This window comes from Petaurus breviceps, unplaced genomic scaffold (assembly GCF_028583685.1).
Source record: "Petaurus breviceps papuanus isolate PSGF00001 unplaced genomic scaffold, PetGlider_PUasm1.0 154, whole genome shotgun sequence".
Lineage (NCBI taxonomy): Eukaryota > Metazoa > Chordata > Mammalia > Diprotodontia > Petauridae > Petaurus > Petaurus breviceps.
Window position 1 is genome coordinate 12,571,525 of NW_027185715.1, and position 22,360 is coordinate 12,593,884.

At 38.1% G+C, this 22,360-nt stretch overlaps 2 protein-coding genes across 3 annotated transcripts in view; one reads left to right on the plus strand and one right to left on the minus strand.

The window, feature by feature from the left end:
• HELB (DNA helicase B) overlaps positions 1-15,745 on the plus strand; it is a 49,311-nt gene extending 33,566 nt beyond the window's left edge. For both annotated transcript variants that reach the window (XM_069080980.1, XM_069080978.1), the window contains exons 12-13: positions 2,367-2,852; positions 12,750-15,745. In XM_069080980.1, the coding sequence (XP_068937081.1) occupies positions 2,367-2,852; positions 12,750-12,854 (591 nt within the window). In that variant the 3' untranslated portion in view covers positions 12,855-15,745. The remainder of the gene's footprint in view (positions 1-2,366; positions 2,853-12,749) is intronic.
• A 54-nt stretch (positions 15,746-15,799) lies between these two features.
• The window catches only part of GRIP1 (glutamate receptor interacting protein 1), a 243,127-nt gene continuing 236,566 nt past the window's right edge, over positions 15,800-22,360 (minus strand). The window contains exon 22 of the mRNA XM_069080983.1: positions 15,800-17,409. Coding sequence (XP_068937084.1) covers positions 17,173-17,409 — 237 coding nt within the window. The 3' untranslated portion in view covers positions 15,800-17,172. The remainder of the gene's footprint in view (positions 17,410-22,360) is intronic.

Here is a 22,360-nt window from a genome sequence, read left to right on the forward strand (position 1 = left end):
TCTCTCTCTCTCTCTCTCTCTCTCTCACAAGTGTTTTGCTTCGGATTGCTGCCTCCCCCAATTTGCCTCCCTTCTATCAGTCTTGCCTCCTCCTTCTCTTATCACTGAACTTTTTACTTGCCTGCAGGGTAAGACAGATTTCTCTGTTCAACTGACTGTATATTGTAGCAGCAGGCACCCCAGCATCCCCTGGTAGCTGCCAATACAAAGTTCTTAGATTTGTTTTTCTAAAGGAAAGCAACTCAAAATGGGTTAACAATTTTTAATCAATCAAATATCATTTACCTAGTTCAGGGGAAAAGGTCAGCACCCCGAACTTCAGAGTATACAGACAGGTTACAAGCAGAAGGAACAAGACAGAGAAACATTTCAAGCAGACATGCCTCCAACTGTCCAACCATTACATCCATACCTAGTCAGTTACCAGAGAGGTTAGCATCAACATCTGGGTTTTTCAAAGCTGGGGGGTTCTCAACAGCTGCCCAGAGTCTCATCTGGTCAAATCACACGACATTTCTCAAAGTGAACCCCAAAACAAAGTCTCACATCAGGGATTATGTAGCCTTCTCCTGGCTCAGAGAATGTAACAACCCTTGTTGATCCACTGCCCAATCACAAAGTATCTCCTAAAAAACAAGTTTCCTACCACAGGCTCCAGGTGCACTTAAGGCTATCAAAGGGCCTAGGGGCAGGGAAGATCTTAAAAATTAAAATCCCCTTTACATATATGTTATTCCCTCTTTGAGCCAATTCTGATTAAAGTAAGGTTCAAGTACTCACTGCCTCCCCATTTTCCCCTTGACTATATTAGCTCTTTCATACCTCTTTTATGTGAGATAATTTACCCCATTTTATCTTCCCCTTCTCTCTTTTCTCAGGGTAATCTTCTTTTGCATCCCTTACATTTTTTTTTTGGATATTATCCCATCATAGTCAACTCACACCCACATCCTCTGTCTGTGTATACTTCTTTTAATTGCCCTTATAATGATAAAGTTCTTCTCTTTTTTTTTTGGAGGGTGGAAGGCAGGGCAGTTGGGGTTAAGTGACTTGCCCAGGTTCACACGGCTAGTAAGTGTTAAGTGTCTGAGGCCAGATTTGAACTCGGGTCCTCCTGGGTCCTCCTGACTCCAGGGCCGGTACTCTATTCACTGTACCACCTAGCCATCCAATAATGATAAAGTTCTTAAGAGTTACACATACCATCTTGCCATGTAGAAAAATAAACAGTTTAACCATATTGAATTCCTTTTTTCTCTTTCTAGTTTCTTTTTTACTTTTTTATGTTTCTCTTGAGTCTTATATTTGAAGATCTAATTTTTTTTATTGAGCTCTACTCTTTTAATTAGGAATTCTTGGAAGTTCTCTATTTTATTAAATATCCTTTTTTTTCTCCTGAAGGCTTATACTTAGTTTTGCTGGGCAGGTGATTCTTGGTTGTAATTCTAGCTCCTTTACCTTCTGGAATAGCATATTCCAAACTCTCTAGTCTTTTAATGTAGAAGTGGCTAAGTCCTGTGTAATCATGACTGTGGCTCCATATTTGAATTGTTTCTTTCTGTCTGCTTACAGTATTTTCTCCTTGAGTTGGGAGCTCTGGAATTTGGCTATAATGTACCTGGGAGTTTTCATTGTGAGACCTTTTCTAGGAAGTGATTAGTGGATTCATTTCTTTTCCCAGTTTTTCTTCTGCTTCTCTGATTTACTTTTTAAAATCCTTTTTGAGCTTCTCCCAGAGATTTTTTTGGGGGGTCCTGACACCAATTTATGTTTTTCTTTGAGCCTTTGTATTATAGTCATTTTGTGCTGTTGGCCTCTTATTAGTTTGTGCCTTGATCCTCTCTGTCATCATATTAACTGTTTATAGTCAAGTTCTTTTTTCTCTCATTTTTTCTGCCTATTTTGTGACTTTGTACTTATATAAGAAATGGGTTCTGTTCCTGCATTATACCAAGTCTCTGGTGCTGTGACTTGGGGGTGTGTGGGGAGTCTCCTTGCTGGCCTGCTGCTGGCTTGATATGGCGGCAGGGCCTCTCTGCTGGATGGCCCCAGGGGTGGGGCCTTCTGGTACTGCTGGTCTGGGGCTGCTGGCTTGCCCCTGGGTCTTGGAGCCTAACTGCAGGCTCCTTCCAGTGCTCCTTGTCAGTAATGTTTGTTTACCAGGCTCCCCTCCCACCCCAGTAAGACAAATCTTTCTTTACTGTGCTGTTATGTTGTTTCCCTGATCCTGGGTTCTCAGGAGTTTTTCAAAGTTGTTTGGAGGGAAATTTGGGAGGGTTCCTGGGAGTTCCTTCTTCACTCTGCCATCTTGGTCCTGACAGATTTTTAATGTGATTTTTAAATGAAAAAAATCTCTTTTCCTCCAGGGATCTGAAGAAGACACAGTAGTTTATGTCATTGGAAAAGCCGGTCGACAACATTGGCAGCATGTTTACACAGCTGTAACACGAGGTCGCTCTCGTGTATATGTTATAGCAGAAGAGTCCCAGCTCTGGAAAGCAGTGAAGCAAAATAGTCTTCCCAGAAAAACCCGTTTAAAACATTTCTTGCAAAGGAATTTTGCTGATAGCTCTACATTTCCAACAGAAGTATCATCCCCTTCCAGAAACCATGGACAAAGTAAAGGACACAGCTTCCAGCCTTCAGCAACTCCATTAGACTCAGCCATACCTGGAACTGTGGGAAACAGCTTTATTAAAACACGTGGCTCTGTAGCTAATGATGTGGCATCAGTTACTAATGCAGGAGAGAAATGGGTTTCATTTGAAGAAACTGGTGAGGATTCATTGGAGTTAAGAGGAACAAAGAGAAGTACCACAAATGACCTTGGAAGTCCAAACAAATTACTTCTGGTAAGAGGCCTGTTCACCTGCTTCACTTATTTTGGCTAACTTTGGTGCTCTTATAAGTGCACAGTTCATTCTGTTGTTCATTTGTTTCAGTCATTTCTAGCTCTTCATGACCCAGTTTGGGGTTTTCTTGGCAGATATACTGAAGTGGCTTGCCATTTCTTTCTCCAACTCATTTTTACAGATGAAGAAACTGAGGCATACAGGGTTAAGTGACTTGCCCAGGGTCACACAGGAAGTATCTCCGGCCAGATTTGAGCTTGGGAAGATGAGTCTTCTTGGTTCCTAGCCCAGCGCTCTATCCAGTCTCCCACCTGGCTGCCCACGTGTTAATTATGGTGTCACATAAGTAAAGCTAGGCCTTTGGAATTAGAAAATAACTGTGCAATATGAGGAGAGTCAGCATGGAACAGTGAGGAGAGGCGTGGCTTTGGATTCAAAGAGACTGGGTTCAGATCCTGCCTTTGACACATATTGGCTGTGCAAGTGGTGTCAGGGAGGATAGTGGTGAGCCCTGGCATCCTGGTGGGTGGCTGAATGGGACAAACACTCTGAGTCTGTAAATTACAGAAAATTTGCCAGGCTGTATTGGTAGAGGGAGTTTACCCAAGTGGAGAGTTCTCTTTACAAAGTCATCGTATTGGACCATAAAGGAGGAAAGGGAGGAGAAAAGTGTGTTCTTTCCTTTTTCATTGTCTTTATTTTTTGGTACTCATCCATAATTTCATGAATCTGAGATTCTGTGAAACGTGGAAACCCCCTGTGCCGAGGCAGATTGGCATTTATATTGTCAAATATAGGGGCCTTCTAGCCAAACCTGAGTCCTTCTTGAACTCTTTGAATCTTTTAACAGTGTTAATCATTCAGCTCTCAGTCCTTTTTTTGCTTTGGCGACTGGACTAGCCTGGTTCACTGCTTCTCCATTGCTTGTGGTCACTCTGGATACTATCTCATATCCTGTAACCTAGACTTTCTCAAGGCTCAGTCCTCCATCCTCTATTCTTTCCCTCTACACTCCCTTGGTCTCTTTTTAGCATTCATTCTCTTTTCATAGTTTCCACCATCACCTCTACAATGACAACACCCAAGTACTCGTGTTTTTAATCCTGCATTTCAACTCCTGGTTTATATCTCCCAGCTGCCTTCTAGGCATCTGCACATAGATATCCACTGTGAAAAGAACTTCACTGATGCAGTAGAAAGAGTGATGAACTTGGAGTCATAGGCCTGGAGTTCAAATTCTCTTTCTGACACTTAACTACTCTTGGGACATTTGACAAGTCACTTAACCTCTGAGAACTCCACATCTTCATCTATTAAATGAAGGGCTCGGACTAGATAAACTCTAAAGCCCTTCCAGCTCTGTCTCTGATTCTGTGGGGGAAAAACCAATCTTATCATTCATGTCACACAACCAGCTCTCTTTCCAACTGCCTTTTTTTTTTTTATCACTGCCACAGTTCATATAGTTATATGTTTTTTGAGTACTTAGAATTCTCACCAACTATCTTATACATACATACCACACACATATTTATATATGTGTATGTCTGTTAGGTATTTATTTGAAATGTCATTTTCAACTCTCCTATTTCTTTTTTTTTTTTTGCTTTTTGGAGGGCAGTTGGGGTTAAGTGACTTGCCCAAGGTCACCTGGCTAGAACTCTCCTATTTCTACTGATGCAAGTCTGTCAGGTCCAGATCATATGCGTGGTACCTGGACTTGGCAGCAGAGTCACAGAATCCCAGAGCTGGAAGAGACTGTAGGGGTCATGCGGTCTAACCCAGACCTGAACAGAAAACACTCATCCAGCATCCCTTCTACCTGATACCACAGGGAAAAGAAAGCTGCTTTTTCTGGAGGTTCTGATTGGTAGAAAGTTTGTTCCACACACTGAGCCTAAATCTAGTCCTGTACAATTTCTACCCAGTTGGTCTTTTTATTTCTGTTTACTCTCACCTCTGATCTCACTCAGATGTTCTGTCAGGTTAACCTTGCATAAGATTAGCAGTAATAATACTTACCATTGTGTCACTCACCAACTCAGTAATTTTCAGTTCAATCTCCAAATAGGACATCCTTCTTCACCTTACTGTACCTTAGTTCTTGCTGTAGCCTACTCCCTCAGCCTAGAATATAGTCTCTACAGATGTTATTCCCATTCCTTCAGTCCAACAGAAGGCCTACTGGTTTTTTGAAACTTTTCCTCACCTCTATAACCCATATTGATTTCCTTCTTTGTTATAGTCAAGGAAAATTGTAAGAATTCACTCACCTTGATAATTAAGATGTACATATATAAAATTGTAAGAATATGAATATCCCTTTCAGTAGACTTTAAGATTCCTGTGGCGGTGTGTCTTAATGTATTTTTATTGTATCACTAGTTGAATTTGATACAAGAATGAATACATATTGGACATTAAAATAACAAGACATTCCCCCCCCCAAAAAAAAATTCTTGAATGAATGAATAGTACAAAGTATGAATATACAGAAATTAAAATGGTCTTTAAGCAGCATACAAGAAATTATACAACTGAATGTTGCTCTATTCAAAGTAGTTTGCTTGGGAAGGGGACAGGTGTGCTAAACAGTCATTCCAGTGATGCTGCTATTGCTTCAAATATTTCAGTGATGCTTTTGGGAATTATCTTTTGTGCATGTAGAACATATATACAACAGACAACAGTGTCTTTTATTGTAAAAATCTTAAATATTTCTTTAAAAGATAACCTTTTGAATAGTTTCATTGGTGGCACATTTTTGTCCATTGAAGACAGTTTAAATTTTTGTAAAAGTTCCAAGGTAGGCAAATCTTAAAAATAAAAGGCAACAAAATTAGGTCACTAATACTGATTTTCCTCAGAACTGAGCTTTTAATATGCAGTCTTTTTATTAAACAGTCTCAGTTAAACTGAGAAATTCCCAAAATGTTTTGGAAAATGGTGGCCTGACTGAAATTTCGGTACCACTTCCCAAAGAGACTGCTTTGAAGTTATGTGTTTTGATTTGTGAATGGGTGGCTCATAGTGGAAACAACACTAAGCTTGGATGCTAAGACCTGGGTTTAAATTCTGCTGCAGATCCTTAATAGCTGTGTGACCCTGGGAATTCTCACTTAGCCGCTCCAAATTCCAAACTTTCATCTATAAAATAGGGATAGTAATAGCAAATACCTCACATAATTGTTGTGAAGATCAAATGACTTAATAGATGTAAATTTTCCTTAAAGCACTATATAAATGTCAGCTATTATTATATGCAACTTGTTTTTTAAAAACTCATTGAAAAAAAATTCTTAGCATGCCTCAGTAAAAGCTTTAGGTATTTGGTAGTGTTTTACTTTTAAATTAGATTTTAGGGATGAATAGCAGGAATGATTATTTTTCAGAGTACTCCATTATGATTCATTTACTGGTTTTTCAGGTGATGTAGAAAAAACTACCATGAAAGGAATTTATTAACATTTGTACATCATGATGTTTTCACAAAGACAATATTTTTACCCTATATTTTAGGGCTGGTATTTTAATTGCTCGCAGCACCATTAAGAATTAGAACTGATCTTGTGGCGAGTCTCCTTCGAAGAAATATAATTGAGCTATCAATATTTACTATAATTGAACTTATTTCCAAATATTGAACTTGATCATAACCCCTGTTTTTTTAGGAGGTATCTTTTTCCCAACCCCATATATATTTTAATTTTTTCTTTTCTTATGAGGAATTTGACAAAGATCAGAACATTTCCTCATTAAAAAGAACAGAAAAGTGGAATTTTATGTGAAGCTAGAGATTTTTTTATAGATAGCTTGGGTTAAAAAAAAGTGCATATTAAATGTAACAAGGTAGTAGCAACACTGTCCAGCTCATCAGTGTCCTCTTCTGAACTTTTTTAGGTTGCCGTTTGTATGCTTTTAAATTGTTTCATTGATTTCTTTTTATTCGTTTTTTAGCATCACTCTCAAGTATTCCTCTATTCTTCCCACCTCCTCCCTCCTAAGAAAAGGCATCCCTTGTAACAAGTATAGTTAAGCAATACAAATCCGCACATTGTCCTTGTCTGAAAATATATCTCATTCTGTACCGTTAGTCCATTGTCTTTCTGTCAGGTGGGAGCATGATTCATCATCACTCTTCTGGAGTCATGGTTGCTTATAGCACTGTTCAGAGTCTTTAGGACTTTGGACATTGTTTTCTTTTATAGTATTATGTTATCTTTTATTCTGGTTCTACCTCACTTCACTCTGAATTAATTCATATAAACCTTCTTATGCTTTTGTGAATCCATCACTTTGTTCATTTCTTATGTTGCAGTAATTTTCTATTACATTCATATGCCATGATTTGTTCAGTCTTACCCCAATTTGATTGGCACCCACTTTCTTTCCAGGTCTTTGGTATAAGAAAAATTACTACTATAAGAATTTTTTTTTTTTTTGGCTTTTTGGAGGAGGGAAGGCAGGGCATTTGGGGTTAAGTGACTTGCCCAAGGTCACATGGCTAGTAAGTGTTAAGTGTCTTGAGGCTGGATTTGAACTCAGGTCCTCCTGACTCCAGGGCCCGTGCTCTACGCACTGTGCCACCTAGCTGCCCCTATAAGTACTTTTGTATACTTTTCCTACTTTCTTTCACCTTTTTAGTATATATATCTAGTAGTGGATTCTTAGGTCAAAGGGTATTTGCATTATAGTGACTTTAGGAGTATAGAGTTCCAAATTGCTTTCCAGAATGGATCAATCAACTAATAATGTACACACCAATAGTATGGCAGGCTTCCTACACCTCCTCCAACTATTGACATTTCCTTTTCTGTTCTTTGCCAGCGTTCGATGAATTCAAGGTTAGAACCTCAGAGCTGCTTTAATTAATATTTCTCTTATCAGTGAATCGGAGCAATTAAAAAAATAGTATTTAATCTTTTGACCAGTTATCTGTTGGGGAATGACCTATTATTAAATATTTATATGTATCTTGGATGTCAGACACTTATTAGAGATATCTGTAGCAAATCTATTTTCCTAGTTAATTGTTTCCCTTCTAATTCTAATTACATTAATTTTCCATATTTATTTTTACAAAAAATTTAATCCCCTTAAAATGGAAAGGACCTGAAAATATCACACTTGCTCAGCTTTTCTTTTTCTTGTTAGCAACTGCATAAGAAAAATGGATAAAGTCTGTGTCCTTCCCTGTTCTTTTTCATTCCATTCGAACAGAGATTTTTCTGTTGAATTATGTGTCCCTTTTCTGTACCCAAGGTATCCCTTTATTTAAAAAATTATTAATATTTATAATAAATATTAAATAATTTAATATTCACTTTTATGAGACTTTGAGTTCTAAATTTTTACCCGCTTCCCAAAGCAGCATGTAATCTGATATAGGCTATACTTGTACAATCATATTAAACATATTTCCACATTAGTCAATGTTGTGAAAGAAGAATCAGAACAAATGAGAAAGGAAAAAAAGAGAGAAAATAGTATGTTTTGATCTGCATTCAGACTCCATAATTCTTTCTCTGGTTGTGGATGGCATTTATCATCATGAGTCTTGGAATTAATCTTTGATCATTGCATTGCTGAGAATAGCTAAGTCTAACAAAGTCGGTCATCATACAGTGGTGCTTTTACTGTGTACAATGTTTTCCTGGTTCTGCTCACTTCACTTGGCATCGGTTCATGCAGGTCTTTCCAGGTTTTTCTGAAACCTGCCTGCTTACTATTTCTTATGGAACAGTATATTCCATTACATTCATATATCACAACTTATTTAGCCATTCACCAGTTAATGGGCATCTCCTCACATTCCAAATTCCAATCCACCTCAAAAAGAGCGTCTATAAATATTTTTGTACCTGTGGGTTCTTTTCTGTTTTTTTTTATGATCTCTTTGGGATACAGACCTAGTAGTGGTATAGCTAGATCAAAGGGTAGTCACAATTATATAGCCCTTTGGGCATAGTTTCAAATTGCTCTCCAGACTGGTAGGATCAGTTCACAACTCCACCAACAAAACAATGCGTTAGTGTTCCAATTTTCCCACATTTTCTCCAACATTTATCATTTTCCTGTTTTGTCTTGTTAGCCAATCTGATAGGTGTGATGTGGTACTTCAGAGTTGTTTTAATTTGCCTCTAATCTATAATAGTTATTTGGAACATTTTCATATGACTGTAGAAAACTTTAATTTCTTCATCTGAAAACTGCCTATTCATATCTTTTGACTATTTCTCAATTGGAGAATGACTTATATTCTTATAAATTTGACTCAGTTCTCTATATAATTTAGAAATGAGGTCTTTATCAGAGACACTGGCTGTAAGAATTGTTTCTCAGCTTTCTGCTTCCTTTCTAATCTTGGTTGCATTGGCTTTGTTTGTGCAGAACCTTTTTAATTTAGTGTAGTCAAAATTATCGATTTTGCATCCATAATATTCTCTGTATCTTGTTTGGTCTTCAGTCTTCCCATCTCCATATATCTGACAGGTAAACTATTTGCAAGGTATCCCTTTTTAACCTGCCACATGGAGTAGGGGAGGTAGTTCCAAAGACAAGGGTCTGTTTCTAATGTCCTGTAATTTCAGTCTAGATAGCATAATGGAATTTAAGATCCCAAGATGAGGATCCCATCCCGTCTTCAGTTGGTGGTACATGAGTGATAGGGATGTATGACATTTAGCTTTAGTTCATTCCACTGAGAGCAGTGTTTCATCATGGTTAGTGAGCTGGCCTTGAAGCTAGGAAGACCTAAATTGGTTTTGAGGAGGGCTGTCTCTGCTATTACATTCTTAAATATGTTAATAGACAGGATAGTTTTCCTGGATAGTGACCTCTGAATAAGCAAGTGGAGATTAAAAACTGGAGGTTAGGAGAGAAGTTAAGGCTGGACAAATAAATCTGGGGATTGCTTAGAGATGATAATTGTATCCAAGGGAACTGATGAAATAACCAAGTGAAAGTGTATAAAGGGAGAAGGTGACTGAAGACAGAGCCTTACAGACCTTCAGGATTAGTGGGTGTAATCTGAAAAAAGATTTTGTACAGGAGACTTGAGAAGGACACCAAGGCACTAGGAGAACCTGGAGAAAGCAATGTCCTGAAAGCCTGGGGAGAAGAGAGTATCAAGCAGAGTGTGATTAATAGTTTAAAGGCTTCAGAGCGATCAGGAAGGATGAGAAGAGGTCCTTAGATTTGGCAATGGTAACTTTAAAGAAAGCAGCTTCAGTTGAACACTGAGATCAGAAGCCAGGCTGCAGAGAGTTCAGTGGAGTGAGAGGAAAGCAAGTGAAGACACTAGTATGTTTGTTCAGAAAGGTAGAGAAGAACCATAGTATGATAGCTAGCAGAGACGAGTGTGTAAAATGAGGATTTTTTTTTTTAGGCTGGGGGAGACATGGGCATACTTGTAGGAAGCAGGGAAGCAGCCAGTAGACAAGGAGAGATTGAAGATTAGTGAAAGTGTAGGGTGATGGAGGGGAAAGTCTCTTGGAGAATGGGATCATGATGCTTGGAGAGAAGTTTTGCTTGGCAAAGAGAAGGATCCTCTCTTCTCTGGTGAAATGGGGTGAAGAAGAGAGAAGTATCTTAGTTATTGAAGATGAGAAGGGAGCAAAGGGAGCTTTTGAAGAATGGCCTCGATTTTTCCAGTGAAGTGGGAGACTGGTTTGGAAGAACTGCTGTCCTGAGTGGGGTAGGGTGTCAGTTAAAGAAGTATAAGAGGGTTGCTTTGGGGAAGTGAAGGCCTAATAGAAAACACAAATTCGTAGTAGAGCCGGTCAGCACAGTTGGTGGTTTTTCTCTATCCTCATTCAGCAGTGTAGGAGCTAAGGCAGCGTGGAGGGCAGAAATAATTTAGGGCTGCAGTAGGATCAGATCTTCAATAGGAAAAGGACGGCAAGGGACTTGACACAGTGTTGAGTTGAACTGCCAAGTTTCAAGATGGGGAAGAGAGGAAAGTGGGGCCAGTGCAGGAGTAATGCATTACCTGGGAAGGAGTTAAAGGGTGGACAGAGGGATTGGAGCTTCTATTGAAGATGAACAAGTTTTGGGATTGCAAGGCAGGGGGAGAGTTGGTATGAATAATGGATAGTTATCAAGTAAAAAATCTTAGTTTATGAACATGAAAATGGTGTATTTCTTCATGACGGCAAGAACAAGGGTATATGAGCATCTCTGGAGAGCTGAGGTGGGGTTGAGGAGAAGGTCATGTGAAGGGAAGGAACAGGAACAGGCATTTATTATTGCCCACTGTGTACCAGGCACTGTGCTAAGTGCTTCACAAATATTAACTCATTTGATCTTTACAACAGTCCTGTGAGGTAGGTGCTGTTATTAACGCCCCCATTTTACAGTTGAGGAAACTGAGGAAGAGATTAAGCGACTTGCTAGCTAGTAAGCGTCTGAGACCAGATTTGCATTTCGGTCTTCCTGACTCCCCGTCCAGCAATCAATCAGCTTTCACCATCTAGCTGCCTCTAGGTAGCTAAGTAAGGAACTGTGAGGGTAAGGTGTTGAGGGAACATCACCACATATGTTCACATCCCCTGGTATGAGGCCTGGAGTTGGGAAGAAGAGAAAGACTGGGAGCTAGGCAATATACTCATTGAGGGAGGGAGGGAGGAAGGAAGGAAAGAAAAAAAGGGTTCTGGAGGTTGGTAGATAATAGCCACCAGAATCTTGATTGGGTGATAAAAATGGATTGAATAAATCTAAAAGGAGGAGAGATGACTGAGTGATGCTGGTAAATAGGGAGAGCCTGGAAGGATCCATGAAAAACCAGGAGTGTTCCAGCACCCATGAGGTGGAAATATAAGTGAAAGTGCAACCAGTTCTCTGGAGAGTGGCCAGGGAAACTGGGTCACCAGGAGGGAGCTCAGACCCAGGGCCAGGAGACAGAAGGAGTGGGAATGGCAAAGGTTTAAAGTGAAAACTAGTTTGCTACCTATGGAGCACGCATTGCAGAGAGCACAGTGGTGGAAGGCATGGGTAGCTTTAAGATGGGCATTGGGGGGGATACTGTAGTTTTTTAAGGGACCCCCGAACTCATCTTGGTTAACACTACAAATAAAGGAATAGTCAGTATGGGGTATCTGAAAACAACTAAAAAAAAATCCAGACACGAAGAGGAAATTAAGATGTGATAGCAGCCATTGAACAGATCCACATAAAGAGGAATGACACAATGTCAGAAACTTTGCCCTGAGCTGAAATCGCACCATTCACTTTTGCTTTTGTATTGTCTATGGTAAATAGCCATGCACAGAAACATGACTACTGCTGCAAAGCCATTATGTTCCCTGATGATCATGGCCTTATTTCACTCTCGGGTTGTCTGTTTTTCAATGATGCAGTGTATAAAAGGAAAGACCTTTTTGGCTAATGAGCTCCTTAGGCCAAACTAATTAAAATAGTTACTAAAAAGCAGCTTGTATTTTCTAAAATAATGAAGTATATAAATTGCATTGTTTTCACTAAACATTATTATTGGTACTTTAGTGAGAACAAAAGGGTTTTTTTGTATTATTAACGAATAGCTTTAAAATATTCTTTGTTTCTGGGTTTTGTATATGTTTTATAAGGTACCTAAGTACAAGCACATGTATTTTATTTACATAGCACAAATTTTATTTATAAATATATTCACATATGAGGGATATATGTTAAAAAAATTGATTGGGGATGTGTTAAAAAAAACAGTTTGGAGATCATGACTATATCTGTGGTCAATGTAGTAAGCACTACCTTGGCTTGGAGCCATTAGTTTTAGCTCACAACTTTAAAGGTTTAAAAGGGTGGAGGGAAAATCAAATTTCCTAATTTTCTAAGTTAGTAAATATGATAGGTTGGTTTAACTTAAGTGGCAGTAACATTTTTTTTTTTAAATTTTGACAGGTTGAACAGACATCTCCACTTGTATCTGCCAGACTTCAAAATATGACCCTGAACAGCTTGACTCCTAAGCAGCTCTTCAAAACTGCAGTCAATGAAGGAACTTAATTTCTGGCTGAACAAAATGATTATGATGTAGTTTTGTCTTGGATGAGAAAATATACAGCAGTATCTTCCAATTGTGAAGGTGAAATTGACCAAGTGTAAAGTGGAATTTTTGGATTTTGCAGAATCTGCTTTTAGCACATTTCATTTTAAAGCACAGCCATGAACATTGAAATGCATTTTATTGGCATAACATAGAATCCAAGCATTCCCTTATATAGTTTTATTTGAACTTTTTCATATTTTTGGGATTATGGCTTTAATTGCTAGTATAATTATGGTCCATGTTTGGTTATCTTTGATAATATGATTTGATTATTGGATTAAGTGCAGAAAATTTAAGAATTATGAGGGTGTGGCTAGAGTAATGGGAGTAATTACTAGAGTGATAGTGTTTTAAAACATACTAGAATCAATATACCAAAAGAGTGTTCCCTTCTGTGAAAAAGACCCACCTCTGGAAGCCTTACACTTCTCAGTGATGTTTCCAGGGCCCAAACCATGCTGCGGCTTTCCTTTTGAGAATTGCCTTGAGAGTTTGTTGTGTTTTGATGAGTGGGTAACATAGTAGCTAACTCACCCCTTTGCAGCTGGGTAAGTCTTTTGGAGCTAAGACTGGTGAATCAGGAAGAGATCAACCAACCTATGTTTAATTTATTTTTAGGTAAAACAAAATATGACTCTAAACAGTGCCAGAAATGGTGTTTAAAAAGTGTTTTGAGGAAAGGTTTTAGAATACGTTGTAAGATTCTCTTCTTCCTCCTCAAATGTACACTTACCTCTGAAATTGTTATATTTAGGCAAATACGCAATTTAGTTTACATCCCTTAGGCAGCCTCCAACTGACAGTGTAGAAAGAGGTCACCCCACAAACATGTTGGGAAAAGCCAGTCTGCCATTAGAAAAACTGTCTGTGGAACATGAACATTGAATAATTGGATAAAAAGATTTTTATAACATTCCTTTAAAAAAAAGCATTATGTGACTGTGTCTGTGGTGTAATTGTGTATTACATGGTAGAATTTTTAATGCCTTTACTATATTACTGTAGTAATATTGTAAAAAAAAATGCCGAAAAGAAATTATGTTTGAAAATTAACCGGTTTAGTAATAGAATATAACTAGAAAATAATTCTGTTATCCCCTTCAACCTCTCGTCTAATTCAGGAGTGTCTTCCATCATATCACTGAATAGTGGCTTTTTTTTAGGGAGAAGGAACACACAAGGTTTTTCACAGACAAGGAACTGTTTTGTAAGGCAACCCATACCACTGACAAGTTCTAGTCCAAACTATATCAGAACAGAAATTCCTTCTAGTGCACTCTCCCAAGTCATAATTATCATTCAGTCTTTGCTTGAAGACCTTAAGTAAGGGGAACCAAGATACCACAGTTCAACTTTTGGATAGCTATGATTGTTATGAAGTTTTTCTTCATGTCTAAATTGCCCCTTTGCCACCTCTCTCCATCATTCCTAGATCTATCCCGTGGCCAAACAAGGCTAATTTACCCTTCTTGTTCTAATGACTTTGCTTCTGTAAATGCAGCCCAAGATTACCATTAGCATTTTTATTTTTTGGAGGGCAGTTGGGGTTAAGTGACTTGCTCAAGGTTACATGGCTAGTTAAGTGTCCGAAGCTGGATTTGAACTCCGATCCTCTTGACTCCAGGGCCAGTGCTCTATTCACTGTGCTGCCTAGCCGCCCGACATTAGCATTTTTAGCAGCCACCTCACACTGGTTTGTAGAATCTGAGTTGGAAGAGGACCCCACCCCCCTCCAAGAGGCCATCTAGTCCAGCCTGTACCTGAAGAAGTCTTCCGCACGTCACACATGAAAAGCGGTCACGCTGTGTTTGTTTGAAAACCTTCAGTTAGGCGGCAGCTGTACTTCTGCATACCTCATTATTAAGATGACTTTACTTATATCAAGTCTAAATAGACCTCTCTTCAGCTTCCACCCCTTGTTGCTAGTTATGTAATCCCTCATTCACATAACTACCTTTAGATAATAGGTGGCTGGAGTCTTTTCTTCATCAGAGTAAAAGTTTTGTGAAGTCCTCAGCTCTTTTGATCCTTACATGGCGTGACCTTAAAAGTTCTTCATCAGCCTGCTTCTGCTTTCCTTTGGACACCACCAGTAATCTTTCTAAGATTCACCATCCTGGTTCGTTTGGCTTTTTTCTTCACTTGAATGCTTTCAAGTTAATTCTCCCTCATCCCCCTCTATTATTTACTGACTTAATTTTTAAAAACTGAAACGCAGGACTTCATATTTATCCTAGTTAAATTTTGTCTGCTTGGTTTGGATCCATTTGCTGTTGGATATAGATTAAATTCCATGTAAGATTTACAAATAATATATTCCATAAAGTCAAGAATGTGGACAGTTTAGTGTTCATTTTTAATAGGGGTAATTAGATGCTTGTATGTAACAGTTGTTAAAAGCTGTGCCTTGCAAATAGGTGCTTAATTGTTGGATTGAATTGAAAGTGAAAAGAAAAAAACTGCACTCTTCCATGGTCAAAATAATTACCCTTGCTAAAGGAAGATGACACAATAGTTGTACCATTTTCTGTATCGTATAAAATACTTTCATAGACTAGACTTTGGAAGTCCTGCATTAAGACCTCTGTTTTTAACCTCATTCATCTAAAAGAAACTCTCGATTTTGTATTCTGTCTGATCTGTACTCTGCAATATCTGGTCAAAGTGGGTTTAGGTCTCAAGAGTTTATACTGAATGTCATACTTTTGTCTTTTTTTAAATTACTGTTTATTCCACTGTGTACAATTTGATTTTTTTTCATACAAATTTGCAACAATTCTGAGCTCCCAAAAACCATACATAGACGATAAATATCATGCTATTAAAGTATTAAATTTGTACAAAAATACTTTACAGTTTAATACTTGTTTGTTACAAATAAAAATACATATTTAAGTGACTCATGATTCTTTCAAACATGATTCTGCTTTAAATTTTCTTTTCTTGCCCTGGCAGTGTTGAATGAAGGAAACGTTTGTGTGTGCACAAAAGGAAGGTGAGCTTTTTCATGTAATAAGGGTGAAGAAGTGATGTTTTGTCTAAATGGTGTTTGAATTTTTAACCCAAACCAAAAGGGTTAGAAAATGACTATTTTGTTAATGAAGGTTCTACAATCAATATATAGATCTAGTTAATTTTTTAAATATTTAACAGATAAGTTATTACTGTGATTACTCAAAACATCTGAACAACTGAAAACAGTTGCTCAAGAGGATAAGAAGCAATTGTCACCATTTATTGCTTTGAGGGGTGGTAGGAATTGGCAATGTATTTTGTAAAATGTATTTACAATCTCTATAAGTGGCATGGCTCAGAACAAAATATATTTCAATGGAATTTCTAAATACATGTGCTGTACGCCCCTCAGTCTGTCAAAACAACATATGTAGTGATATGGATTTGATTTGCCTGGCATTAAGTTGACCTCATTTGAATACACTTTGTTCTTTGTTATAGGTATTTATTTAAGTCTTTTTTAAAAAGGAAAACAAATGAACTTAAGAACAGATACCCTCAGATTGAGTTTTTAGTGTACTGTAGTCCTTTTTCAGAGGTTTTTCAGCTACTTGAGAAATAATCCCCATTCTTTTAAAAAAAAAAATCTACAGGTCCCAAGACATGACCTGTTCAGTATTTTCTTGCATAGGGAATAACATACATCTTAGTAAAATTGTTCCTATACTTGGGCAATACATTTCACCACCACCTACCACAGCCTCTTACGTGCATGTTTGTGGAAATACTTTAATATAACTTAATTTTATATCTGCATCCCTCCCATTGTAGCAGACCAAGAGTTCACAAAACATTACCCATAATAAAGCTAAATTTACAAAGAGCCTTGTTCATACAGCTTACTGTTACATTAAGACCCAGTAACCAGCTGGTTTAAAAGTGAATTATAAGATATTATCATAAAGGATATTTTAGAAAATGAGATTTTGTTTTCTCTCAAAACCAGTCATATTAAGATGTAAGTATGAAATTGACTTTTTAAAAGATCCTTTAGTTTATTAATGGGAGGGAAGAAAAAAACCTACCTACTTTTTGCTCTATCATTGGGCTTGGCCTGCCATTTATCATAGTGGTCACCAGAAAAACTTCCAATTGTAAAAGAATAGTGAACATGAGCCATGAGAGACCTTTAAAAGCCCCTGTGCTTTACAGTTAATGCCACATGATTGATCTGTGCCTCAAATGTCACAGATATCTTAAAAGGGATTTTTTTTTAGCACCATGTATATATCGTCCTTTGTCATTTTATAAAAATCTTTGCTATAATGTATTAGTGGGTTCTCGTGTCTCCAGACTACCACCATGTCCTGTTTGTTGAAAGAAAGCTCTGTTCTGGTCACCCCATTCTCCACCAGGTAAAGTGCGTTGTTGATCAGGGACCACCTTCTGAGAAGCCAGGGGGTTTCTGCTAATAACCAGGTCCAATTTATTGCCAGATTCTGCTATGAGAGGTACGACGAGGCAGCAGTCAAAGTCTCTTGTACGGACGTGGTTAACCTGAAAGGTCAAGAAGGGCCATTCTGTCATTTGGGGCTTAGTGTTTTGAGTCGTAAGACAGCACAGTTGAACTTCAAACATATAATCTTGAGCTGAATACAGAAGTTATTTTAAAAGGGATGGAGACAGAAGAGAGAAGTTGTGCAGTGCAATGGATACAGAAAGAGGGGAAAGTTTGATGACAAGGTACTAACAATGTCAATTGTTAAGTCAAGCAGTTGTTTCTCGGTCTTCAGCTTCTTTGATCTCATTAGCTTTTGACTCCAGATACATCACAGTGATTCAGACAAACTGGCCTCCTCTCTGTTCCTACTCACTTTGTCTCCTGTCTCCATGACTCTGTACTAGCCATCCCTCCTGCCTGGAATGCATTCCCTTCTTACCTGTTTCTCAGAGCTCTTCCTCTAAGATGCAGCTCATTCTGTGTGAAGCCTTCCTTTCCTGACCCACTCCTGACTGCTAATGCCTTCCCTTCCAAATTACTTTGTATTGAATGTGTATTTATTAGCCTTATATTATATGCAGTATATATTAAGCTCATTGTGAGTAGGCGTTTCAGCCCTGGCTCCTAGAACAATTCCTGCTTGATAATTGGCACATAAAACTTGTTGACTGATTGTTTGCCTCTCCCCTCCAGGATACGCTTCTCTTGGTTTTTGTGTGATACTGCTGTCTCCTATTTCTCCTACCTGCTTGGTTGTTCCTTCTTGATCTTCTAAGCTGGATGCTCATCCGTGTCTCACCCTGTGCAATGGTTAGTGTTTTCCATGACTGTCCTGATTTTGTTGGCTGCCATCGGTTCAGTGATCTCTAATGCAGATGATTCCCAGAACTATATATTCAGCACTTAGAATTTCCCTGACTGCCACTCCTACATCATTGGTTTTGTGCTAGACTTTTCCATCCAGATACCTCTTAGGTGGTTTGCACTCAACAAAGTCCACAGTAAAACTCATTATCTTTCTGTCTCTCCTCCACATATCTTTATTTCTTTTGACATTGTTATTCTTCCTGTTATTAAAGTTCACACTCTCAGGTCGTCTTCCCTTCTTTGGCCCCATTTACCAAACTTTGTGGGTTCTATCTACATTCTCTCTCTCTCCCATCCATCCCATTCTCTCTGCTCCAATGGTCACCTCCCCTCTAGACTGTTGCAGTAAACTTATAATTGGTTATCCTAACTCAAGTCACTCCCCTCCTTTCCAGTCCATCCTCCACACAGCTGCCAGTATAAAATATTTAAAGCATAGGTTTGAACAAGTATCTTTCTGCTCAGACTGTTCAGTGATTCCAGTTGCTTTTAGGATAAAATATAAACTCACTTTGTCATTCAAAACTCTTAAAAATGAAGCTGCCGCCTTCCCTTCCAGACTTTTCAGTCATTCCTCTTCAAACACTCCAAAGCTTTACATGTTCTTCTTTAAACTTGTCGTTTATCTACCACCTCTGGACCTTTAAACGTCTGGTTCTCCCCCTACACTTGGAACACAGCCCCTTCTTACCACCTAATCATGGAAACCTTAACTTCTTTCAAAGTTCCCATTAAGTAAAATCTACAAGAAAACTTTCCTAATTCCCCTTAGCTACTAGTGCTTCTTTCATCCCTAAATTACCTTTTGTTTACTTCTTTCTGTGTTATATTCCCCTTGGACAGGGTCTGGTCAGCTTTTCATTTTGTTATTCAGTTTCCAACACCTAGTACAACACACCTTACACACTGTGCGTACTTGATAAAGGCTTCTTTAATTGAGTTGGTAGGAGTTGAAGTCACAAAGCAGGAGATTAAAAACTAAGAGGGTAGTGAAGAAGAGGATCTTTTTTTTAAAGACAGGGAAAGGAAGAGGGGATAGAGTTTTAGGACAGGAATTCTTAACCTTTTTTTTTTTTTTTTCCTTAGTGAAGCCTACAGATCCTTTCTCAGGACAATGTTTTCAAATATATAAAATTACAAAGGAAATCAATATTTGGAAATATAATTACCAAAATAATAATAAAAAAAACCAAGTTTCTAGATCCAGGTTAAGAACACCATTTTAGCAGATAAAATTGAGGAAAGGCTTTTGAATTTAAAGCTTAAAAAAAGCTCCTTAATATAATTATATAATACCTATTTATATATATATGTAATATATATACCTAGATATAATATATAGCTATATATATTATATATAACAATATAATATATATATAATATATCATATATCATATATTATGTATAATAATATAACATATAACTATATATAATATAATACCTATATATAATACCTAAGTATAGTTGCAAGGTATGTATGGGGGTGGGAGGAGGTACCTGTAGAAAATGAATACATAAAAGAATAAGAATGATGATAGAGCATTGTCCTAGAAGAAGTAGGAACAGAAATGGGTGGGTTTGTCTTAGAAAGGAGCCTGGACATAACTTTCTCAGAAGTAGGGGAATATGATGAGAGCTTTAGCTGGGTAATCATTTTAGAACGAGGAAAACGGTGGTGATGGTAGAAGCCTGAGGTTAGAAAAAGTTTGAAATGGGTCCTAAGGGAAATTTGACAATATACAAAAAGTGAATAGAAGGATTACCCCAGTTGATGTTAAATTGGATGGTTTTATAATGGACCTACTGGCATATTTTTATTACTTCCTTTTAATACCAATATTTGGCAGCCTCAGAAGAGAAAAAAACAAATGGTGAGAGTAACTGATGGTTGGAGGAAAAAGGACCAAGGGATTCTAGGCTTCTAAGGAGGCCATCATTAAAATAGATGATGGGATGTAAAAAAGTATTAGGACAGCAAGTGAAGTCAGAATGGGGACTGTTACACCGGAAAAAGAAGGAATTAATCATGAAAGCACTGAGCAAGTTTAACTGGTATAAAGTTGCGGGAGAAGTAGTTAAGAGAGGGATAGGTCTGAGTTTCATATTTTGGTTGCATAGTGAGATTCATACCATGGTGCTGCTTTCTTCATAATAAGATTCTTCTGTCATATATTTAAATAAAAATTAAAAAAAGCAACAACTTTGGAATCCTCTTTAGTGAAGAATTTTGTTTTATTTATTTAAACAATTTTATCCATGCTAAGGGAAGTATTTTTTTTAATGATGGAAACAAGTACTTAACTTGGTTTTAATCAGTTGGCTCAAGGAGAGGAAAGGACTGTGTACCTGACTTAGGTGGCAAGCAACCACAATCAAGATTTAAAGCTGCTATGTTGATGTAGAGAGGATGCTTTCCCCAGGTGGGGAAATTGGGCTTTCTGATCTCTAAGATTATATGATCTTAAAAGAGGTTTTATTGATCAAAATAGAACCAATGTGTGAGTTCAATGTGGGCCATTTTGTCTGTAGTAGCATTAGTTTGGCAAAGTTTGTTTCTAGTACTGACCAGCAAGAGGCTGTCCTAGGTGATGCCTTGGACTGCCAGACCTTACTCTAATACCACGTGTTTTCTGAGCAACTCACTAGTCTTATTTTAATTTCCAATAGGCAGTTTTAAGGGGGAAGAGAAGGTTTATATATAAATTAGCTTTTTTATATCACCGGATTTGAACAAAATGGAGCCATTTCCCCCCAGCTCCTGAATGCCCCCTGGGAAAGCAGTATCCAAAGTGCCTCATGATTACATAAAGGGTATTTAGAAATCTCCTTTACATGAACTGAGAAAAATTTTGCAAAAAACACCAGTACAGGAAAAATGTGCCCAATGTATGTGGCCATAGTTACTCAGGTATCTGGAAAACATGGAAAAGGGATGTTCTGGAGATTGTTTATATGGAGTTTAGAGACCTAGAACAAAGCTGACCCATTGATAAAGGGGAATTTGGGAACGTTTACAAGAGGATACCTTTATATCAAATCTCCAGGAATAGACAGTTCTGAGGAACTGGTAATTCATTATGGAATGGGGTATTATGTTTATATTGGATGCCTTCAGATTAAGAGGGGGCTCTGCCTTTGAATGCTAGTGATTTTGTTATCCATTCATGAGTTTGAGGTATAAAGTGTCATGACTTTAGAATTTAAGAGGCTACTGTAAATTGTAAGGAGACTCCTTATGGGGGGGAAGGAATAAGTTCTCAGTAAACGACTATCTGGATCCTCTACCTCCTGACATAGGGCTGACTGGGCAGGATCCTCAGACAGCAGCAGTTACTCAGGTAACAGTTGCTACAGAAGGGCCATTTACTCTAAGGTTTGGATTGAAGCTGTGAGAACCCTAGATGGGGGATTTTTTAGGGCACAATTTCAGGGGGTGAGAGTTCAAATTAGAAACACCCAGGCTGTGATTTAATAGAGAATGACTGCTTATTAGCAGGATGAGGTATCCTGCAGACTTTGACTATTTAGAAGGAGGAGAGTTGTAGCTGTCTTGAGTGTGATGGGGCTTTGGAGAGTATTAAAGCCATTGAATTGATGTAGGAGTGATGATAGGAATTTAGGAACCATATCACTGCTCCATTGCGCTTTCCAGCCCAATACCAGAAGTCTAACACTAACCTGGCTTGCTTCTTTGGAATGTGTAATTCTTTAGGAATTGAAGGGCTTGTGAAATTAATCCATTCCACTGAATATTTTTTAAAAGAGCATAGGTCTTTACTGAGAGAGATCCTATTACAGAAGGTACCAACATTATTCTTGGACTTTTCTTCCTTAAATAATTTTTACAGTAGAATAAATGCTTCCACCTTCCTGGTGACACGTGGAGACTACTTTTTAAAGTCAGGTTTTGAGGTTGTGACTAAAATGATGCCAGGACTTTGGTGATGAAGGTTTGGAGAGAGGATCTGATGGGAAGGACTCATGGGGTTCGCATCTGGAAGGGACCTTAGAGAAGGGGAAAAGAACAGAGCTGAAAGGCCCTCCTCAGTGGGATCATCCTCTCCTAGGTGAATAGATCACCTCTCTGCTCCTCAATTTGCCCATTTGGTCCTGTAAAGTTAATTATACGCTCCACTTTAG